General features: G+C 36.7%; 1 protein-coding gene across 8 annotated transcripts in view; it reads left to right on the forward strand.

Moving 5' to 3' along the window:
- The window catches only part of SOX5 (SRY-box transcription factor 5), a gene marked incomplete at both ends in the record, with an annotated part of 680,357 nt that overhangs the window by 632,377 nt on the left and 29,274 nt on the right, over positions 1–18,706 (forward strand). For 7 of the 8 annotated variants that reach the window (XM_079714354.1, XM_079714355.1, XM_079714348.1 and 4 more), the window contains one exon: positions 7,805–7,982. The exons of the other annotated variant lie outside the window; for it this stretch is intronic. In XM_079714354.1, coding sequence (XP_079570480.1) covers positions 7,805–7,982 — 178 coding nt within the window. The remainder of the gene's footprint in view (positions 1–7,804; positions 7,983–18,706) is intronic. 8 annotated transcript variants of the gene reach the window in all.

The raw sequence follows: 18,706 nt of genomic DNA on the forward strand, positions 1-18,706 counted from the left end.
CTGTGAGTGGGTTTTCATTTGGTATTGTGAGCTAAAGATCTTCCCATATGACACTCTCCTAAGTAAATGTACAGAAACTATATTTCTACAGTTTATTTTTAGAACGTTTTGAAAATAAAAAGTAGCAGTTAGATAGAGAGTTTATCTAAAATTAAAGTCTCAAAAGCTAAGTTAGAAATGTTCAAGAGAAGGGAGAAGAAATATTAAAAGAGAAGGAAAGAAAAAGGAGAAAAGAATGACAGCTAGCTCTCAAAATAAATAAAACTGAGGAAGATTCATGAAATGTTTTCACATATTATGGTTGAAGAATGAGAAACAAGTATTTTTCCAGGAGTCAAAATGAGGTCTTGGTAAAAAAATACTTTGGAATCATGTAAGAACTTAACATATATTGGCTACAGTCTTCTCTTTTAGAGGATGGATTCAGTATTGCTGCCTCACAAAATATCCCCAAATTTAGTGACTTTAGACAACAAACACTATCTCACACAGTTTCTGTGGGTCATGAATTTGAGAGTAGATTACTTGGGTGGATCTGGCTAAGAGTCTCATGTGGTTGCAATCAAGTTGTCAACTGAGGTTAGTCATTTGAAAGCTTGTCTGGTACTGGTATACTCACTGGGGTTGCAGTCATTTGAAATCTTGACTGGTGCTAGTATATCCACTTGCAAAGTGGCTTACTCACATGCCTCACTAGAAGTACTGGTTATTGGCAGGAGGCCTCAGTTCCTTGCCAGGTGGATCTCTCCATTGGTTGTTTGAGTGTCCTCACAACATGGCAACTGACTTACGCCTGAGGGTGATTTTGTCCCTCAGGAAACATTTGGCAGTGTCTGGCTATAATTTCAATTGCTGCAACTTGGACAGGAGTGCTACAAGCATCTACTGGTTGAGGCCAGGGATACTGCTAAACATTCTGCAATGCACACTCACAACAAAGAGTTATTCAGCCAAAAATCAATAGTGCCGAAGTTGAGGAACCCTGCCACCCCAGAGCAAGTGATTCAAGAAAGAGGAAAGTAGAAGCTGCAATGTCTTTTATGACCTAGCATCAGGAGTCAAACTGTCACTTCTGCAGTATCCTGTTGGTTATGTAGATCAGTCCTATTCACTGTGGGAGGGGAATACACAGGGGAATACCAGGAGGCAGTAATTATTGAGGGGGGGGCATCGTGGAAGCCGGCTATCACAGAAGAACTTTGTGTGTAGAAAGAATGACATTATTTGGTTTAGAAATTTCAAAGAAATTCTTTCATTAAAAAATGAATGTGAAATATTACTGATATTGCAGAAGCCACAATCTTTCCTCTCCTTGTTTTCAAATATATGTATGGGTGTGTTTGTGGGTATAATTTACAGTTTTGAGGCTTTAAATCAATGAAGTCAGAAAACAAGGAAAGTTATCTATCAAGGTATTAACAGGGAAAGAACAGGGGGCATTTTAAACAACAAATTAAATGATGAATATGATTTGAACACCTTTCAATTAATTAAGGGCCAACAGGATAAATGTAAAAGCGATGTGTAATTACCACATTGAAGCAAGTGTTCCCCAACTGCACTGCTAACATACACTTTTAAAAGAAGCAGGTGTACATTAAGCAAAAGTGTAAAATGGCAAAATGAGGAAGGCAAATGAGAAGCTAGACCATATTACCGTCAGCTAAATAACTTAAGACTTGAATTTAAATGGCAATCAAGTCTAATGGTAACTTTAACACAGCAAAAGCATACCTATCAGAGAATTCCTGGAGTTCTCTCTACCTGGTTAACAAGGCATCTTGCAATCTGGAAGTCCAAAAGTAAGGGTGTGTTCATGAAAAGGACTTCGGGACTACATGCTCTCTTAGATGATAAACTTGATTTTCCGGTGACGGGAAGCTACTAAGTATAGAGTTGGGGTGGCCACCTGAGTAGGATTCCTAATTCTTCAGGAGCTAAGAAAATAATTTTAAGATTGTTACACTTTGTTTTATCTTATATTACTTTAATTGAGTCTTGCACATAAATGTAAACCTTTTCTCATCTAAATTCTTCATGAAGGAAAAATCAAGGATACACCAGTCTTTTTGGAGATCTCATGATATTTGTTTTGTTTTTCTCTCTACTGTTTACTGTTTTTTTCTACTAAACCGTAGGGGGAAAAAAGCCTTATTTGGGTGGGAAAGGTGAAAGAGGGCTCTTACAGTGAACAATAGGTACAGAAGAAGAAAAAGATGAATGTGAACACAAGCTAGGGAAGAGAGGTGCGGCCTCAGTGCACATTGTGCAATTCAGCCTGTCATGTAGCTTCCCTACTTAATTTAATAGGATTATTTCATCAGATAGGATAATAGCAGTATTGTGATTAATTTTGCAGCAGGTTTCATGAATGCTTTTACTTCTCCCATGTGTTAGTATTGCTACTTACTTCACATGAGTATTTATGATATGTATGGGGACAGTTTCCAAATTGTTCACAGGAAGTAGCCTGAAATTATATATATATTTTTTATTAAGTCATTGCATGGCTATTAAAGAATCAAAGCATATTTATAAATGAAACAACGTGTTAAGTGCATAGACAAACTGTCCTTCAAGCGTTCAGCTAAAATAAGACACAGTTCCACATACCTCTATACCTAGGGCTTGAATAAAAAGTAAATGCACCTCTTTGTTCCTTTATTACTGGCCACACAACACTAAAGTCTCAAAGCCACATGCCTAGATGTCAAGTGATTTGCATTTTTCTAATGCCCAACATATAATAGCCATTATTAAATGGTTGAAATTCCATTCAATAAATAACAAATGAATGGATGGATGATTGAATAAATGTATATGTTCTTGTTCTTTGTCATCAGAGTGCTATAAATTTGTTAACTGCCAAATTAATGTTTGATTTTCAGTAACTACTTTAGGTAAATATTTAAGGAGGTAGAATTTGGGGACAAGTGTGATATGGCATGAACTGGATCATCAATTAGATAATGAGAATGAATAAAGAAGTAAATAAAGATGAAAGTTTTATTCTGAAAGATATAATCATTTGCACACCCTTAATGGTACATCTTGTGGTCCAGAATCCTGCATGTGGGTATAGCTCTATGTTGTGTAGGACAAGAGTGCAAATAGGAAGAAAGAAGTAGACTTCTTTACTGGTATCCCTGTTCTCTATTAAAATTCCTTAGCAAAAACATGAATGAAGGCTAAGGAGTGGGGAGAGAGAAATAACCCTCCAGGATTCTGGAGAATGGTTTTTCTTTGATAAATTATGTTTGATTTCCTAACTAATTTGGTCTCTGCACATTATAAAATTATGGATATGATACAGTTATAATAGAATAACATGTTTTTCCTAGCATAAACTTATGATTTTAAAACCATGTGAATGAAATATATTTTAACTTTATATAATTATTTTACAGTGTTTGTTAAGTTTTTGTGGAATCACCCCTGCATTCATGATCACAACTGGTATTTCTTCAGTGCATCTAAGGCAATATATTTGTGTCAAATTCTTTTCTTTATCTCATTTATAATTTATATGTGTGTGGGATTGGGATACAAATTCATTAGAACTGCCACAATATTTCTAGTACTGTGACCACAAGCTGATGTTAAGTGAAATGTTTGCTTTGAGACAAGTCATAGTAGCTAAATAAGTGGAACATGGCTGAACTATATGATTTTTGGATTGTCCTCGTTTTGCATTCTTGTTAACGATTTTATATTTATCTAACTAAGATTAGATAATTCCTTATTAGGGGAATGTATAATCATGAATTGGTTCCTAAAACTTTTGGACATATTTGGATGTACAAAATAGTATTCTCGCACATTATTGTGTGAATTGTTATATTTTCTGCCATATTGTACTGAACCTTTGGTATTTTTCTCAAAGAATGGTCTAATAAGTCTTTAGCATTACTGAAGGAAATTTTCGATGCTATATGGTGTAGAGAATAGAGGAGCATTTAAAAAATCACCAAAACAAGTTAACAATTTGTGCTTTAACTTTCAAACTAATGTATACGGTACCAAATGTGTGTATTAGTTCATTTTATTGCATGTGTACTGACCTTTATGTGGTTTATTATGTGATAGAATTATATGGTTAGGGCTGAATTCCAGAAATTATATTTCATCAACATCTCTTTAAGTTTAAATTCATCATGTAAATGAAAAGAGTATTGTATGTTGAGTCGAAAAACCTGGGTTTCATTAGACCTTTCTGAGCATTAGTTTCCTTTCTGAGGTTATTCATTACTTCACAGTATTAAAGATTAAAGAAATGATTTGAAATATTTATAGTGATTCCATAACTATGTAGAATATAGCCTTCAACTAGTTAAAACTTGCTTAACCTAGCTTACACATTTACTTAAGTTTAAATGCTTGCCTTATAATTATCATATACAAGTTTAGAGCTACTCAACAGCTACATAGGATTCTTCTTAACTATTACTTTCTGTATAAATTAAATAAGTATGAAATATGCTATTTCCAAAAGTTTCAACTGACAACATCATTCAACAAGTGGACAAGTAATTCAAAGGGAATCGCTTTCCTCACTGCCTGACAGTGTACTTGATAGAAATGCTATCTTTCCCACTGCTTTCCTGACCTTGAAAATTACTTACATTCTTTTATATGTAAAGTATATATATATATATATATATATATATATTTTTTTTTTTTTTTTTTTTTTTTTTTTTTTTTTGCGGTACGCGGGCCTCTCACTGTTGTGGCCTCTCCCGTTGCGGAGCACAGGCTCCGGACGCGCAGGCTCAGCAGCCATGGCTCATGGGCCCAGCCTCTCCATGGCATGTGGGATCTTCCCGGACCGGGGCACGAACCCATGTCCCCTGCATCAGCAGGCGGACTCTCAACCACTGCACCACCAATGTTTGTTTTATTTGTTAAGAATACTGGTTAATCATGCTAAGCTTTCACATTTCTCCTAAATAATAAGATACTACTGGTATAGTAGCTCAGTAGTAAATTATGAAAAGAAGCAAATGTGAAATAATATCATATAATGGGTCAAAATTATTTATATAGTTACCAGTATAAGGATCAAGCATGTGGGTTTTATTAATATACTATTAGCCTGGTCACACAATGAAAGAGAATGAAAGGGCAATTTTGAATGACATTTCTATCAACTTTGGAACTGTCAATCTCTATTATGTCCTTGGGGCTTTGCACTTTTTGGCTTTCAGACTTCTGTGCTGCCTCGAATACAGGAGAATATTAAGATTTCCAGTGGGTCTCTTGCTCTAATCAGTGCTTTCAGTAGTCATTTTTTAGTATGTGCATGTAATAGTTCTTAATGCTTAAAGCTAAGTGTATGACATTTCACCCCATCAGCACCCACGTCTGCATCATCTTCATGGACACCACCTCTCCCCCAGTACACACACTCACACTCGATTTCCTCTGTACTCATAAATCTCTGTTGCAACTCTGGGAATATGTTCCTTTCTTTCTGCACAGTCAAGTGAGACAGCGACCTGTAATTTCTCCAAGTATCCCCTCAAAACTTTTCTAAGAGTTGTGATGCTGTCAAAAGAAGTTTTCAGGCTATCATGACAAAAGCCTGTAGTTTCATATAGAAAGGACTAAGCAGGTACAACTTTCATAAGGGAAAAAGTGCCTAGAATATTTACAGTTGCATAGTAAATAGTTGATAAAGCTCCGATATGACAGGATATTTAGGCTGAATAAGGGGGAGAAAATCTGAATTCTAATCCTTATTGGCCCACTGAATCTCAGTAGCATTTTGTTTATTATGCATATACCTTTTCATTTATTGTTATTAGCATATGATATGTTCTGATAAGATTTTAAAGATTGAGATAACATTACATATATTTAATGTTACCTCCTTATATTAAGGAAGATTTTTAAAGGGTTTTGAAGCCTATTAAATAAAATTTTTAATAATCTCCCTTTATACTATATAAGGCAGTGTCTCTGAAATGTTAGTATGCATCAGAATCACCTGGGAATGCTTGTTAAAACACAGGTTGCTGGAACCTACCTCCAAAGTTGCTAAGATTGAGAATTTGCTTTTCTAACAAATTCCCAGGTGGTGCTGATGGTACCAGTTCAAGGATCACATTTTGAGAAGTTCTCATCCATACTGGAGTATAGGAAAAAAAGACAATATTCCTGGGGATCTGCCATCATATATAAGGATTGTGGCTGACTAGCTCAACTAAATGTTGAAAGATCTGGAAGTGATTTTTGCCCTGTAGTTTTTAAAATGCTTAGTTCAAAATTGTATATTGAGCCAGTCATGGAATTATTTTACTTCCTTCCAGGATTCTGTGAATTCATATAAATTTGATATCATGGTCAATAATTTATTATACATCTAACATGATCCCGGATTGCCATTTGAATTATCTCATGGGCTTTCAAATAATTGTTATTTTCTCTGAGACAGAAAATGGAATTGAAAAAAAATGTTCATGTGTAATTTTCCCTAGCCTGTTCATATGTTTCCTAAGTGAAGCTAACCATGGAATCAAATAACAATAAATCACTTTTAAAAATATAAATTTGAAATATCATATTATATACCATTTTAACCACTTTTGTAAAGTGACTTATTTCAATGCTTTGGGGTAAATATATATATCAAATTTTATACATATTAATTAATATGTTCCCATGTCACCACATCACACCATTTGATTCTAAATTGTTCCACTTTCAACAAGTAATCCTGCTATTACTGATAGATATTTTATGTTCTTAACTCATGAAGATGAACCTAAGTGGATACTAAATTTTTGTTCTCCAATAATACCTATGTAAAATTGGATATAAGGTAAACAATAAAGTACAAATGACACAATATTCCAATTTTAGAGCACAAAAAAAGAATAACTCTCTTTGCAATGAAAGGAAAGTAATATAATGTTAAGATTATCTGATCTCATATATTGTGATAGACATTTTAGTGATAATTGTATCCATAAATTTTAAATATGAACTTACATAAGAGCTAATGTAGAAAGGTATAAAATAGAATGTAAACTATGTAAACTTGACCTAGAACAATTGGAAGTTGCCATACATGCTGAGCTGACCACATGCAGCTCTTCATACTACCATGTAGTGCACTGTAAGGAAAATTTGGAAAACAAATCTGGATTTTTAAAAATATAATGTTAAGTGTTTAGAACAGTGTTGCATATAAATAAATAGTATATATTAATATAATGCTAATTATGTTTATGTTCATTTTTAGATCAAAGCCTAAAGTGTTTCTGTGAAACCTAGGAGAAAAGATTATTTTCTAAGAAAGTTAAAAAGTTTTCTTCTTTTTTGTATTTAATTTGTAGAACAGTTCTAATCAGAGGTACACACCATTTAGCCCCTCCATGATGGGATGTTCTGGGTACTCTAAGCACCAGGGTCCAAAGATGCTTGAGACTCAACACCTATTCTTTGGAGATTGAAAAAAAAATAATCTACATCACAGTTTCATGCGAATTATGCATTGTCTCTCAATAAAAATGAATAGTACAAATAATATCTTCTTTAAGAATATTTCTTACAGGTGTCATGAGTTATATGCTTTCTGGATAGTTGAGTGCACATGTACTTTCTCTTATACCAAAGGTTTTTTATGATATGTAGTTGAAAGTGCCGTTGTTGACAGCTAACCAAACACTGTAATGTTCAGACTGAATGTTAAGATCACTGGTAGAGTATTTGATGGGAAATGACCGGCAGTATACCTGTGTTTTTCTAGGCATTTTTAATCAGACTTTCCTTATCACAGCTCATGTTCTAATGATCATTGCAGGATGAAGTGGCACAGCCACTGAACCTATCAGCTAAACCCAAGACCTCTGATGGCAAATCACCCACATCACCCACCTCTCCCCATATGCCAGCTCTGAGAATAAACAGTGGGGCAGGCCCCCTCAAAGCCTCTGTCCCAGCATCATTAGCTAGTCCTTCAGCCAGAGTTAGCACAATAGGTAAGTTCTGTTTCTTTTGTTCTTGCTGATTTTCTGTTTATGGCAATTGAATGAAAGCATCTTTTAATGGCAAATCACGCATACCCTCTGCATGGCTGTAGTTTCATAGGAGAGTTTCAATATGATGAACCTCATAGGTCTGTTTTAACATGCAATTGAAATTTATAACTGAAATCCAAGTTACAATGTCCCCTGAGAATCTAATGGAACTGGTTAACGTTTGTTGATATAATTGATGTTCTTAAGTTTATGAAAAAGAGGCCTGACTAATCACAGAGAGCGATGGTTCCAGACTTTTGTTGTTAGGTGACTTGCCTTTTCAGTCATTTAAATTTATTTCCATTTTGTGTGATGTGTACAAATTATACATAATGATGAAATACATTCTGCCTGGATCAGCAGTCAACCATCAGGACGTCAATTTTTTCTCAGTTCCAAGTTGCTTGAAACTTAACTTGTACACACCAAAGTATTATAAAAAGTAGGTCTCTTTGCTTCTCCATAATTGTCATTTTAGTAGAGACTAGAAAATGCTTCTATAAGCCAACTTTTAAGAAATTCCAATAGTTTTAGTTTAGTAACACATAAATTAGACTGTAAATGTTGGGTTGGCCAAAAAGTTCATTTGGGATCTTCATAACATCTTACAGCAAACCCGAAAGAACTTTTTGGCCAACCCAATGCTTACTTCAACCCACATTTATTGATGCTTATTATTTTCATACAGTTTTATGAGGAAGCTAGCACAGACCAGCTAGCACAAACCCCAGCTGGGTTTAGTTGGGGGGAAGTCATGTATCTTAATAGTACAAATCAGCTATTGTGAGTGCTATTCCAGAGCACAGATAACAATGCTAGAGTCAAGAAGAGGGGAGTATTAGATTCTATTTGGGAAGGTTGAAGGATAGGCTAATTCAAATGGAGCCTTTAAGAAGAGATGCATCCCTAGGCATTTTAGGCTGTAAAATAGAACCCAGAGTAAAATGATTTGGCTAACATGTAGAATGAGTATAGTGGAAAGTGATCAGAGTTAAAACTGAAAGAGGTAGATGGAATCTGATTTGATGCTATCCTAAGAAATTTTTGACTTTTTCTCCAGACACCAATCTGATTAGAACTTTAAGAAGAGTATTGACAGCAGAAAGGGACTGGAATCAGGGAAGTCATTGTTTTAGCGTAGGACAAGAGTAAGTTACACGAAATAGAAATAAACAATGATAAAACAAAGGAGAGAATAGATTGAAGAGGTACCATTAAAGAAGAATTGATGTAACTTATCCACAGTGGAATGTACCGGGTGAGGTTCAAGCTGGAGAAAGAAGAGTCTGGGATTTTGAATTTATAAAATAGAATAGTGCCTCCCTGAACGGTGAAAGAGAAAACCAGGTGGAAGCAGGTTTGGGGGAAAACGTAAACATAAAAATCCAGTATGTGTTGAATTTGAAACTTAAGAAGCCATTTAGATAGAGAAGTTCAGGAGGACATTGTTAATGCAAATCTGATATGTGAAAGAGGTCCTAGAATTTTAGACATGGAAATTATTCCATAATGAGGTTCTGGAAGCCATCAGAGCAAATAAGAATATAAGAAGTATATGATAGGAAATGAAGTGGGGTAAAGAATCACAGGTATTACCTGCTGTATTAGTTATCTCTTACTGTGTAACTAACTTAAATCTCACCAGCTTAAAACAGCCAACATTTATTATCTCATAGCTTATAAGGGTCAGGATCTGGAAGCAGCTTAGCTGGGTGGTCCTGGCTTAGGGTCTCTCTTACAGTTCCAGTCAAGATGGAAGCCAGGGCCTAGGACTTTACTGGAGATAGACAATCCCTTTCCAAGATGACTTACTCGCATGGCTGTTGGCTGTAGACCTCAGTTCTTCGCTACGTGGGTCTTTCCATAGAGCTGCTCCTAGCATGACAGCTTACTTTCTCCAGAGTGAGTGGTCCAGGAGGGAGAGCAGAGAGAAAGCCATGCTGCCTTTTATGATCTGGTCTCCAAAGTCACACACAGTCAGCTCTACTTTATTCTTTTCATTATAAGAGAATCACTAAGTCCAGCCCAACTCAAAGAAAGAGGAATTAGGCTCCAACTCTGAAGGAAGGAATATCAAAGTATCTTTGAACATATTTTTAAAGCACCACGCTTTTTTTAGGGGGAAAGCTGATGAAGAACAAGTGAGGATCTTAGAATAAGAATGAAGATAAGGCAATGACCCGTTTGCCTAGGACAAATGAAAGTTTGAAAAAGGAGGGGTTCTTCAATGGTGTCATATTCCGTAGAGAAGTTAAAGAACACGAAGAAGAAATGCCTTAGGATTTAGCTGGAGGTTGTGGCCATGTAGACTGTAACAGAGAGATTTTGTAGAATGGTTTAGCAGAACTTCAGTTATAAAGATTTGAAGAACATGAGGACAGAAAGTGCAGCTGATATATGGATCAGTCTTCTTGTAACCTTGGGGTTGAGAAGGGATCGTATTTTGAGAAGGCTGAGTAGAGGCAGGTTTTAGAATAGGAAATCATATGTATATATATATAAACAAAGGTGAGTTGGAGAGATCTGTAGATATGAAAGAGTGCATGGGTGATGACAGAGCAAAAAGAAATGAGAGAGGATTACCTTTGGAAAGAAGAAATGCCCCTTCTTTTCTCTGATTGAAGGAAATGAGGAAAAAAGAGGTAAAGTTACAGCGAAATTGTGGGATGAACAGAAGGAGTGTATTTCAAATGCTTCTATCTCTACAACGTTGAATTCCAGATTATTTGCAAAGAGGAAGTCAGTCTGGGCCAGTGGGGCAGCGGTGAGAAAAGAAACAGTGAAAACTGAGGTTTTGAGAAGTTTGAAAATGGTTTGGGGCATATGTGTTCTTTTTATCGTTGTGCACTATTCTGTTATGATCTCTCTGTTACTCTGCTCAACATCCTAAATGGACACGAAGATAAGATTTGCTTTCATGTCCGAAGCATGTAAAAGAAAAAGATATTTTATTTGGCAAGAATGATTCACTTGCATAATAGACATGAAAGCTCATAAATATCACAGTGTTGGTATATGAGCTACTTTTGTAATATCCCCAGAACTGGAATATTTAACTAAGGGAATAACTAATATATTTGCATTTTTTGTCATGTGAGGATTTTTTACTTCAGCATTCCAAGGATTAAATATGACAAAATATTTTAGAAAGACAAGAATGTATTTAATGACATTTATCATCTGACTTTTTCCACTACTAAAACTTCTCTTATTTTTTTTCCCTGAAATGTCCCTCCACCACATACACATCCCTCATATTTTCCAAGGATTTGATGCCACTACAATTTACTTTTCTCTTTTCAACAAATGCAGATGTTGAAAGCTGAAACTGTAATGAGTAATAATGTAGTTGGATAAAAGCTGTGAGCATTAATGGTGTTGTAAAGGTCACCCCTGAAAGAAGAATTAATGTGTTATACCATTAATAATCCATGGAAAACCGTGAACCAAAAGATAACTTAAGTTATTGTTAATGACATGCGGCTCTTTGCTATATATCGATTAGCTACAAATAAAGAAAGTAAGTTTTTGAGGTTGGTGAGCAATATTACAGTGTATTCTATAAGAATGCTTTTGTATGGTATGCAAATGATAGGCAGCTCCAGAAGAATGATGGGTAATTTTAGAATTTTAGAATCTTTTGACCAGATGTTATCTTTCCCTTATTGGCCTTTTCAACCTATGCTGTGCATATGTGTAACACTCTAAACTTTTATCAAAGCATTTTTAGTCTATTTTTTCACTGCAGCTTATTTTAGAATTGTAGACCTTTAACTAGACAGAGCAAATATCCCTGTCATCTAGTCAGAAATTGTTATTTTCCAGGTAAGGAACTGAGGCCTAAAGAAGCTAAGTCCTTTGTTCTCCAAGAAGAGTTATTTGGAATAGTATCGAAGTTAGGTGAGGGATGAGAGGGGCTTCATTCCTAAATTGAAGTGATCCCCGCGCACTTCAGTTTCATCTCTTGCAATGGAATATTCCTCCCGAGGCCGAGGGCCTAGCATCTGCACCTGAGATGTCTCAAGAACTCCTGATGCCATTGCTGTTTAGCTTAATGCTATACTATTGATACTTGGTTTGTGTGCTTTGAATTTAAGTGAACTGGGTATATCTTGTGTCCTATGAATCTTCTTTCTGGTTCCCAACCCAGAACAGACTGAAATTGAGTCAGCAGTTGTGTAATACCCAGGGCTTGTACTTAACAAATTTTTTTTTTTTTTTTTTGTGGTACGTGGGCCTCTCACTCTTATGACCACTCCCATTGCGGAGCACAGGCTCCGGACGCACAGGCTCAGCGGCCATGGCTCACGGGCCCAGCCGCTCCGCGGCATGTGGGATCTTTCCAGACAGGGGCACGAACCCGTGTCCCCTGCATCAGCAGGTGGACTCTCAACCACTGCACCACCAGGAAAGCCCTAACAAAATATTTTTTTAAATATGTATTTTCTTATGGAAAGAAAATCCATGTATAATTGTGTGCTATTTTTCCAATTAAGAATAATCCCAAGAGCAAAAAGAAAAAAAACAAAAGAAGTTAAGTGCTTACCCAGGGATTCTAAGTCCCTGTCCCAATGTAGACAGTCCTGTGGTTATTACCGCTATTTTAATTTTAAGAAAACAAATGTACATGACCACCTAGTAACTTGCTCAAACTCACAGCCAGTGGAGGTTGAGGACTTACAGTCATAGTCTCTGGGTTGCTTGCTTGCTTTTTAGTTGTTGCCTATTGGCAGCCTCTCTGCCTTAGGTGTTCTTCTCAGTCATCTATTTATCCTTTCCCTCATTCATCCCATAAATGAGTATTGAATATCTTCTCTGTGCCATACGTTTTGCTAAGTCTGGAGGATAAGCGGATGAAAGTCTTGGACTGAGGCTTTAGATACCTAGTCTTTGTTCTGTCATGTCTTTGGAAGATACTGGAACATACTGTTCTTACTGTTCATTCCTCAGAGCCATTAGTACATAAAAATTAAAACTTCACTGAGCAAATGGAGGAGACACACATTGATTCAGTAAAATTAAGGGAAATATTTTCAAGTCCAGTAATGTGATATGTTATTTCTACAACTTGCTAATTTAAAATATGATGATGTGAAGGAGGATTTTACCTTAAAATTTCATTAATTTACATTTTTTAAATGAGAAAAAAGTTCTATGAGTGGGTTATTGAACAATATTGTAACCATTTCACAGAAAGCCATTGGATTATCAGGAAGTTAGGGATATTATTTAACAGCTGACAATTAATATTTGCCTAGCACTTTACAGTTTACAAATTGCTTTCACATTTATTATCTAATTCTCAAGAATTTTCACAGATGAAGAAATGGCTACATATCAGGGTGCCAAAAATTTGATGATGATTAAGTGACCTCAAAAAATAGAAGAAAAAATTATTATTTGTTGAAAATTACTTGAACCTCATGTGCCCTTACTTTTACTACAGCTGAAAAGTCCTACATAAAATAATTAAATGAAGTAAATAAGAATTTGTACTACCCTGATAGCATCCTTTAAATCCATGAATTTTAAGAAATCTGTGTCATATGGTTCAGGCTTCCATTGATATGATGACATAGATAATCAGTGAACTTGGAATTATAAAGGTAGCTACTTTCAACTTAGAAATATGCATTTATTCCTTCAACAGACCTTACCACGGGCCAAAGGAATAAAAGACTGAAAGAAAAAAAAATGCCCTCAAATAACTCGTAGATTGGCGTGAAAGATAAATTTAGGAAAACAAAAGACAATGTGACAGTAAAAGCATCTCCAGGGTTTTACAGGAGCATGGAGATGGGAAGTACGAAGGTTGCCAAGGAGCATGTCTAGGGCATGTCAGGAAGGCCCTTACAGAAGGGGTGACACTTGAGTAAATTCCCAAACACACCAGAAAGCCACTATTTCACTATAAGAGAAAAGCTTGGGAGACAGAGGAGGGGTGAGGAGGAGGAGGGACTGTCCCTGGAACAGGAAATAGTTCTGTGCAGCTTAAGCACAGAGGTCTTGAGAGACCAGCAGGAAATGATGCAGGAAGGATAAGCAGGGTTGATATCATGAGACTTTTAGGCCATTTTAAAGTGTTTGGAATTTATCCCAGAATGATGTTTTGGGGGGAACATTAAAGAATTTCTTGTTCCAGGATATTTGGGAAACGCTACATACTGTTGTTATCTCTGGAAGATTCACAGTGCACATTAACATATTCAAGATTTTGAGAATACATGCAATGAAGAAACCTTTTTAACTTTAATTTAGTGTTTCCCACACTTTTTTGAACATGGAATTATTTTTTCACAGAATATACAGATCATCAACTTATGAAATGCTCCTTTAAGCACTAGGGTAGTAAGAGATGGGTTTTTAATCAGGTAAAGTGACGTGATTCAGATTCCCTTTTTTGGAATATTTCGGAATGCTTTACCTGGAAGAAGAGTAGGAGATATATTCAAGGGATGTAAGCTTAAAGATAGGGAAACGAGTTAAGAGGTGAAGGCATTAGCCCAAGTGAAATACGAGGTGGCTTTAGCGAAAGCAGAGGCCAATGGGGATCGAGAAAAAGCACATCTCAGAGCTGAGGAGGAGGCATAACTCCAGAGCTTGGTTGTCTTTTGTACATAGGGTGAAGGAGGTATCTTAGATGGCTCCCAAGTGACTGGATGGGCAACTGGAAAGGGAATATGGAATGTAGAAAGAACAGATTGAGGCAGTAGGAAGATGATGAATTCTGTGCTAGCCATGCTGCATGGGACATTCCAGTAGAGAAGCTTGATTGATATGTGTACCTGGAAATCAGAAAGGGTTTGAGGCAAGCGGTAGGTATTCTACAGTCCTTCGGATCACCCCTTGAGTGTTAGGAGCATCCTTAAGACCAATTGCCATATGTTGGTTTGGAAGGCCGCCACAACAAATTACTATAAACTGGGTCACTTAAAGCAAATTTATTCTGTTACTATTTGGAAGCTAGAAAGAAATCCAGAGTCAGAGTGTCAGCAGGGTTAGTTCCTTCTGGAGGCTCTGAGGGAGAATCTGTTCCATTCCTCTCTCCCAGCTCCTAGAGGCTACCGGCAATCCTTGGTGTTCCTTGGCTTACAACTCCAGTGTCTGCCTCCATGCTCACGTAGCCTTCTCCTCTCTGTCTATGTGTCAAATCTCCTTTCTCTTAGAAGAACACGAATCATTGAATTTAAGGCCCACTGTAAATCCAGCGTGATCTCATTTCAAGATCCTTAATTTAAACATCTGCAACGACTTGGTTTCCAAATAAGGACACATTCACAGATACCAGGGGTTAGGGCACAGACATATCTTTTTGAGAGACACAATTCAACCCATTCCAAGTAGTTTACTGTTTTTCCTTCTACATTTTAACAGGCTCTTCCCTTGTGGAGCAGCCATTTACTCACTCTTTTTAGATTTTATCCCCTCTAAGATTGGACTTTCCAGTTTGTCCCTCTTTTTCTGCCCCTGAAAATATATAACAGGGACCATTTTAATTTTGAGAATTTTGTTGGTTCTGGTTAAGAAGAAACACCAAGGTATAAAAAAAAATCAAATTGTGGTAAATTTAACACAGTCACAAACTCTCATACATTTCTTACATGAATGATCCCTAACCTGCATTTCCCAAATCTCATTTGAGGCACTAACTGGAAGCCATATTGGCCTTTTTCCTCCCATTTTCCCTCTAAGAAGCTCACCCAACCTCTCCTAAACACTTCCTTCTGATCCTAAGATGTATTTGCCGCCTGAGTATATAATGAAGGCAGAATAAAATGTAGCAAGTGATCATTTGGGGTCCTTTGAACTCTAATAGGTGACTCCCATTTCACTGAAACTCTGTGCCAACAAGAAACGATATCCCCTCACAGATTTTATCATAATGGTCAAAGCCGTGCAACAAGACAGCTGAGGATGAGTATATAGGGAAAACGAAAGAGGAAAAAAGAGAAAAGAATTAACATTTTTTACTGCCTCCTCAGGTGTACCAAGTGTTATCTACTCCTTCACGTGTGTTATTTCATTTAATTCTTCCATCAACCTTATGTTCATTTTACAGTTGAAAGAAATGGAAACTCAGTGAAATTAAGTGTTATAATGTGGCAAATATCACACTTCCTAAGAAGCAGAAACGTGGATCCATCTGAATCCAATGCCCAAATTCTACCTATTTCAGTATGCCATTTTGTAAACTGACAGTTACTGAATAACTTTCATGGACCATTTATTACGCTGAGACTATATTAACTCATTTAATCTTTGCAATGTCACATTTATCTAGTGAGGTTATTCCATTTAACCAATAAGACCAGTGAGATTTAGAAAGGTAAAACAATATGTACAATTTATATAGCTAGTAAGTAGCAATGTTAGGATTTTCATTCAGGCTTATCCAACTCCAAAGCACAAATTATTTTCTGGTGATGGAAACCTTGGACCAAATCTAAGGAGCAAATGAATTAAGATCCCAGGCAAGGATATGAAGATGGAGAAGTCAGAGAGGAGGATCCAGTGCTATGATGAGAAACACGGAAGGAAGGAGTGTCAGTAACAAAGGGATTGTCAGTGCTGTTTCTGCCAGGACTGGAGTGTCCCTTGGGTTTGGCATTTGAAAGAACAAGGGGAGTGGAAACAAGACTGTAGCAGGAATGGGAGAGTGAGGAAGGAATGGGAGAGTGTGATACGAATCTTCGAGAAGCTTGGCTTGGAAGGTAAAGAAACAGGATTGGAACGAGAGGGCAACACAAAGTTAAGAGACTTTATTTGCTTGTTTCAGGAGGAGAATCTTAAGTACTTACAAGTTGAGGTGGTAATGATAGTAGAGAAGTTCAAGTGGATGATGTAAATGTGAAAGAGAATAACCAGTAGAGAGGTATAGCAATCTAGAGCATGGTTTGGGGGATTTGCCTTGAATGAAAGTAGCGGTGCCATTTTCATTGAAACAGGAGGTGGCAGTGGGCATACGTGGAGATCGAGTTGAAGCTAGCCTGGGGTAGGAGTCAGGGTGGGGCAGGAAGGTGAGAGTTCAGCCATATTGGTCTTTCCAGAATTGGAGGTGAGGCCATTTACTGAGAGAGGGAATCAGCATAACTGGGAAGTTGGTGACTGTGATGAGAACAAAATGTAAAGAACCAGCAAACAATCCTATTATGATTCAACTCTGTAATATGTAAACGGCTTTATGATTTAACACAGCAGATCCAATGTTAGAATTTCATATAGCATTTTAACTAAAATTCAAGTCTCTGAAAGCAAGAATGCTTCTTTTAAAGTGAGCACCTATATCCACCTGCACACAAACACACATCTCACATTGGAAATAGCCATTACAGAACATATGTATGTCTGTCAGTTATTCACGCTCGTAGTAATAGATGCATCCTTTCTGCATCTATATTAATGATTTTTCCTACACAGTGTTATCTTGGCAGTGCCTAAAAAGCATAAAGCATTCATACTTTTATTCAGTGTCATGTGCCAAATCATTTCAAATGTATTTGTGCTCTGGAGAAGCTAAATAGACTACAAAAACACATGGAACCAGGTTGTACATAAACAGGGGTTAGAGGATAGGAAAAGCAGGCTGATCCTCTTAAGATCTTTTACTAAACGAACACATACCAAAACCATCCCGGTCATTTAAGAGCTGCATTTCTTTCCAGAGTGGTAGTGTTCGTGAACAGAATGAGTTGAAGAGTAATATATTAAGAAGGTTGTGCAGGAGAACCAAGTCCAGATGTTGAGGATAATATAAGGGTAAAAACGACCATAATTTTAAGTACATATTAACCCTAAAGGGCTGACCTAGATCTAAATAGTTGTTTATGATTCATATTGTATGTATAATGAGCAAGGTTATTTTGTTCTTTTGAATACATTCCAATGAACTTAGCTCAGAAAAGCAAAATATGTAGTAGCTCTGAAGGCTCCCCTTTCCATCGCCGACCCTGGAACTTCTCTTTCTGCCTTAAGGAGATCAGAGGAGGATGATCAGTCTGTGCATAGTAAGGGGGGAAGGACACGGATCATTGAGAAGCCTTCCAGCTCTGAAGCACTGCGCTAATCTGACATCAGCTTCTTCAATAGAAATGTTTAAGCAGCAAGAAAGTATTCTAGGTTTTTTGGCAATTGGCAGATCAGATAGAAGAGTCTAGCAATATGACGAGGTCATGTAATCTGACATGATTAGACAAGGCTCTTTAGTACCAGAACATTCATAATTGAGACAAAGAAAGAGTATTAATAACACTTTCCTAACACGGCAGTTAGCCACTTTATATTTCCTTTCTTTAATCTTAGTGTTTTTCAACAAATCATGGGATTTAATAGCGTGTTTTGGCAGATTAGAGGATTTATGGCCCAGATGTTTTTTGTTCTAAAAATGGATTAGGGTGTAAAGTTTGCTGGAATCCATGGAACATGTTGAGGCAAGCCGGTCATTTTATGTGTGATTAGTGCCTGCCTTCTGTCTCACAGTCCCTCCATCTGTCACAATTCACCAATGGATCTGGTTAGATTTAGCCTCATGTCACAAACAAGTCCCTTTTCTGGGCAATTTCATATTATAGATTCAGTTTATGCCATTTTATGCCCTAGTTAAAAGATAGGGAGAGTGAAAGATGATATATTAGCTTTCCTTTCAATATTTGCAAAACAATCCCTTCCCATCGCTCTCCTACCCTAAA

Source organism: Hyperoodon ampullatus (genome assembly GCF_949752795.1).
Source record: "Hyperoodon ampullatus genome assembly, chromosome: 11".
In the NCBI taxonomy this organism is placed as follows: Eukaryota; Metazoa; Chordata; class Mammalia; order Artiodactyla; family Ziphiidae; genus Hyperoodon; species Hyperoodon ampullatus.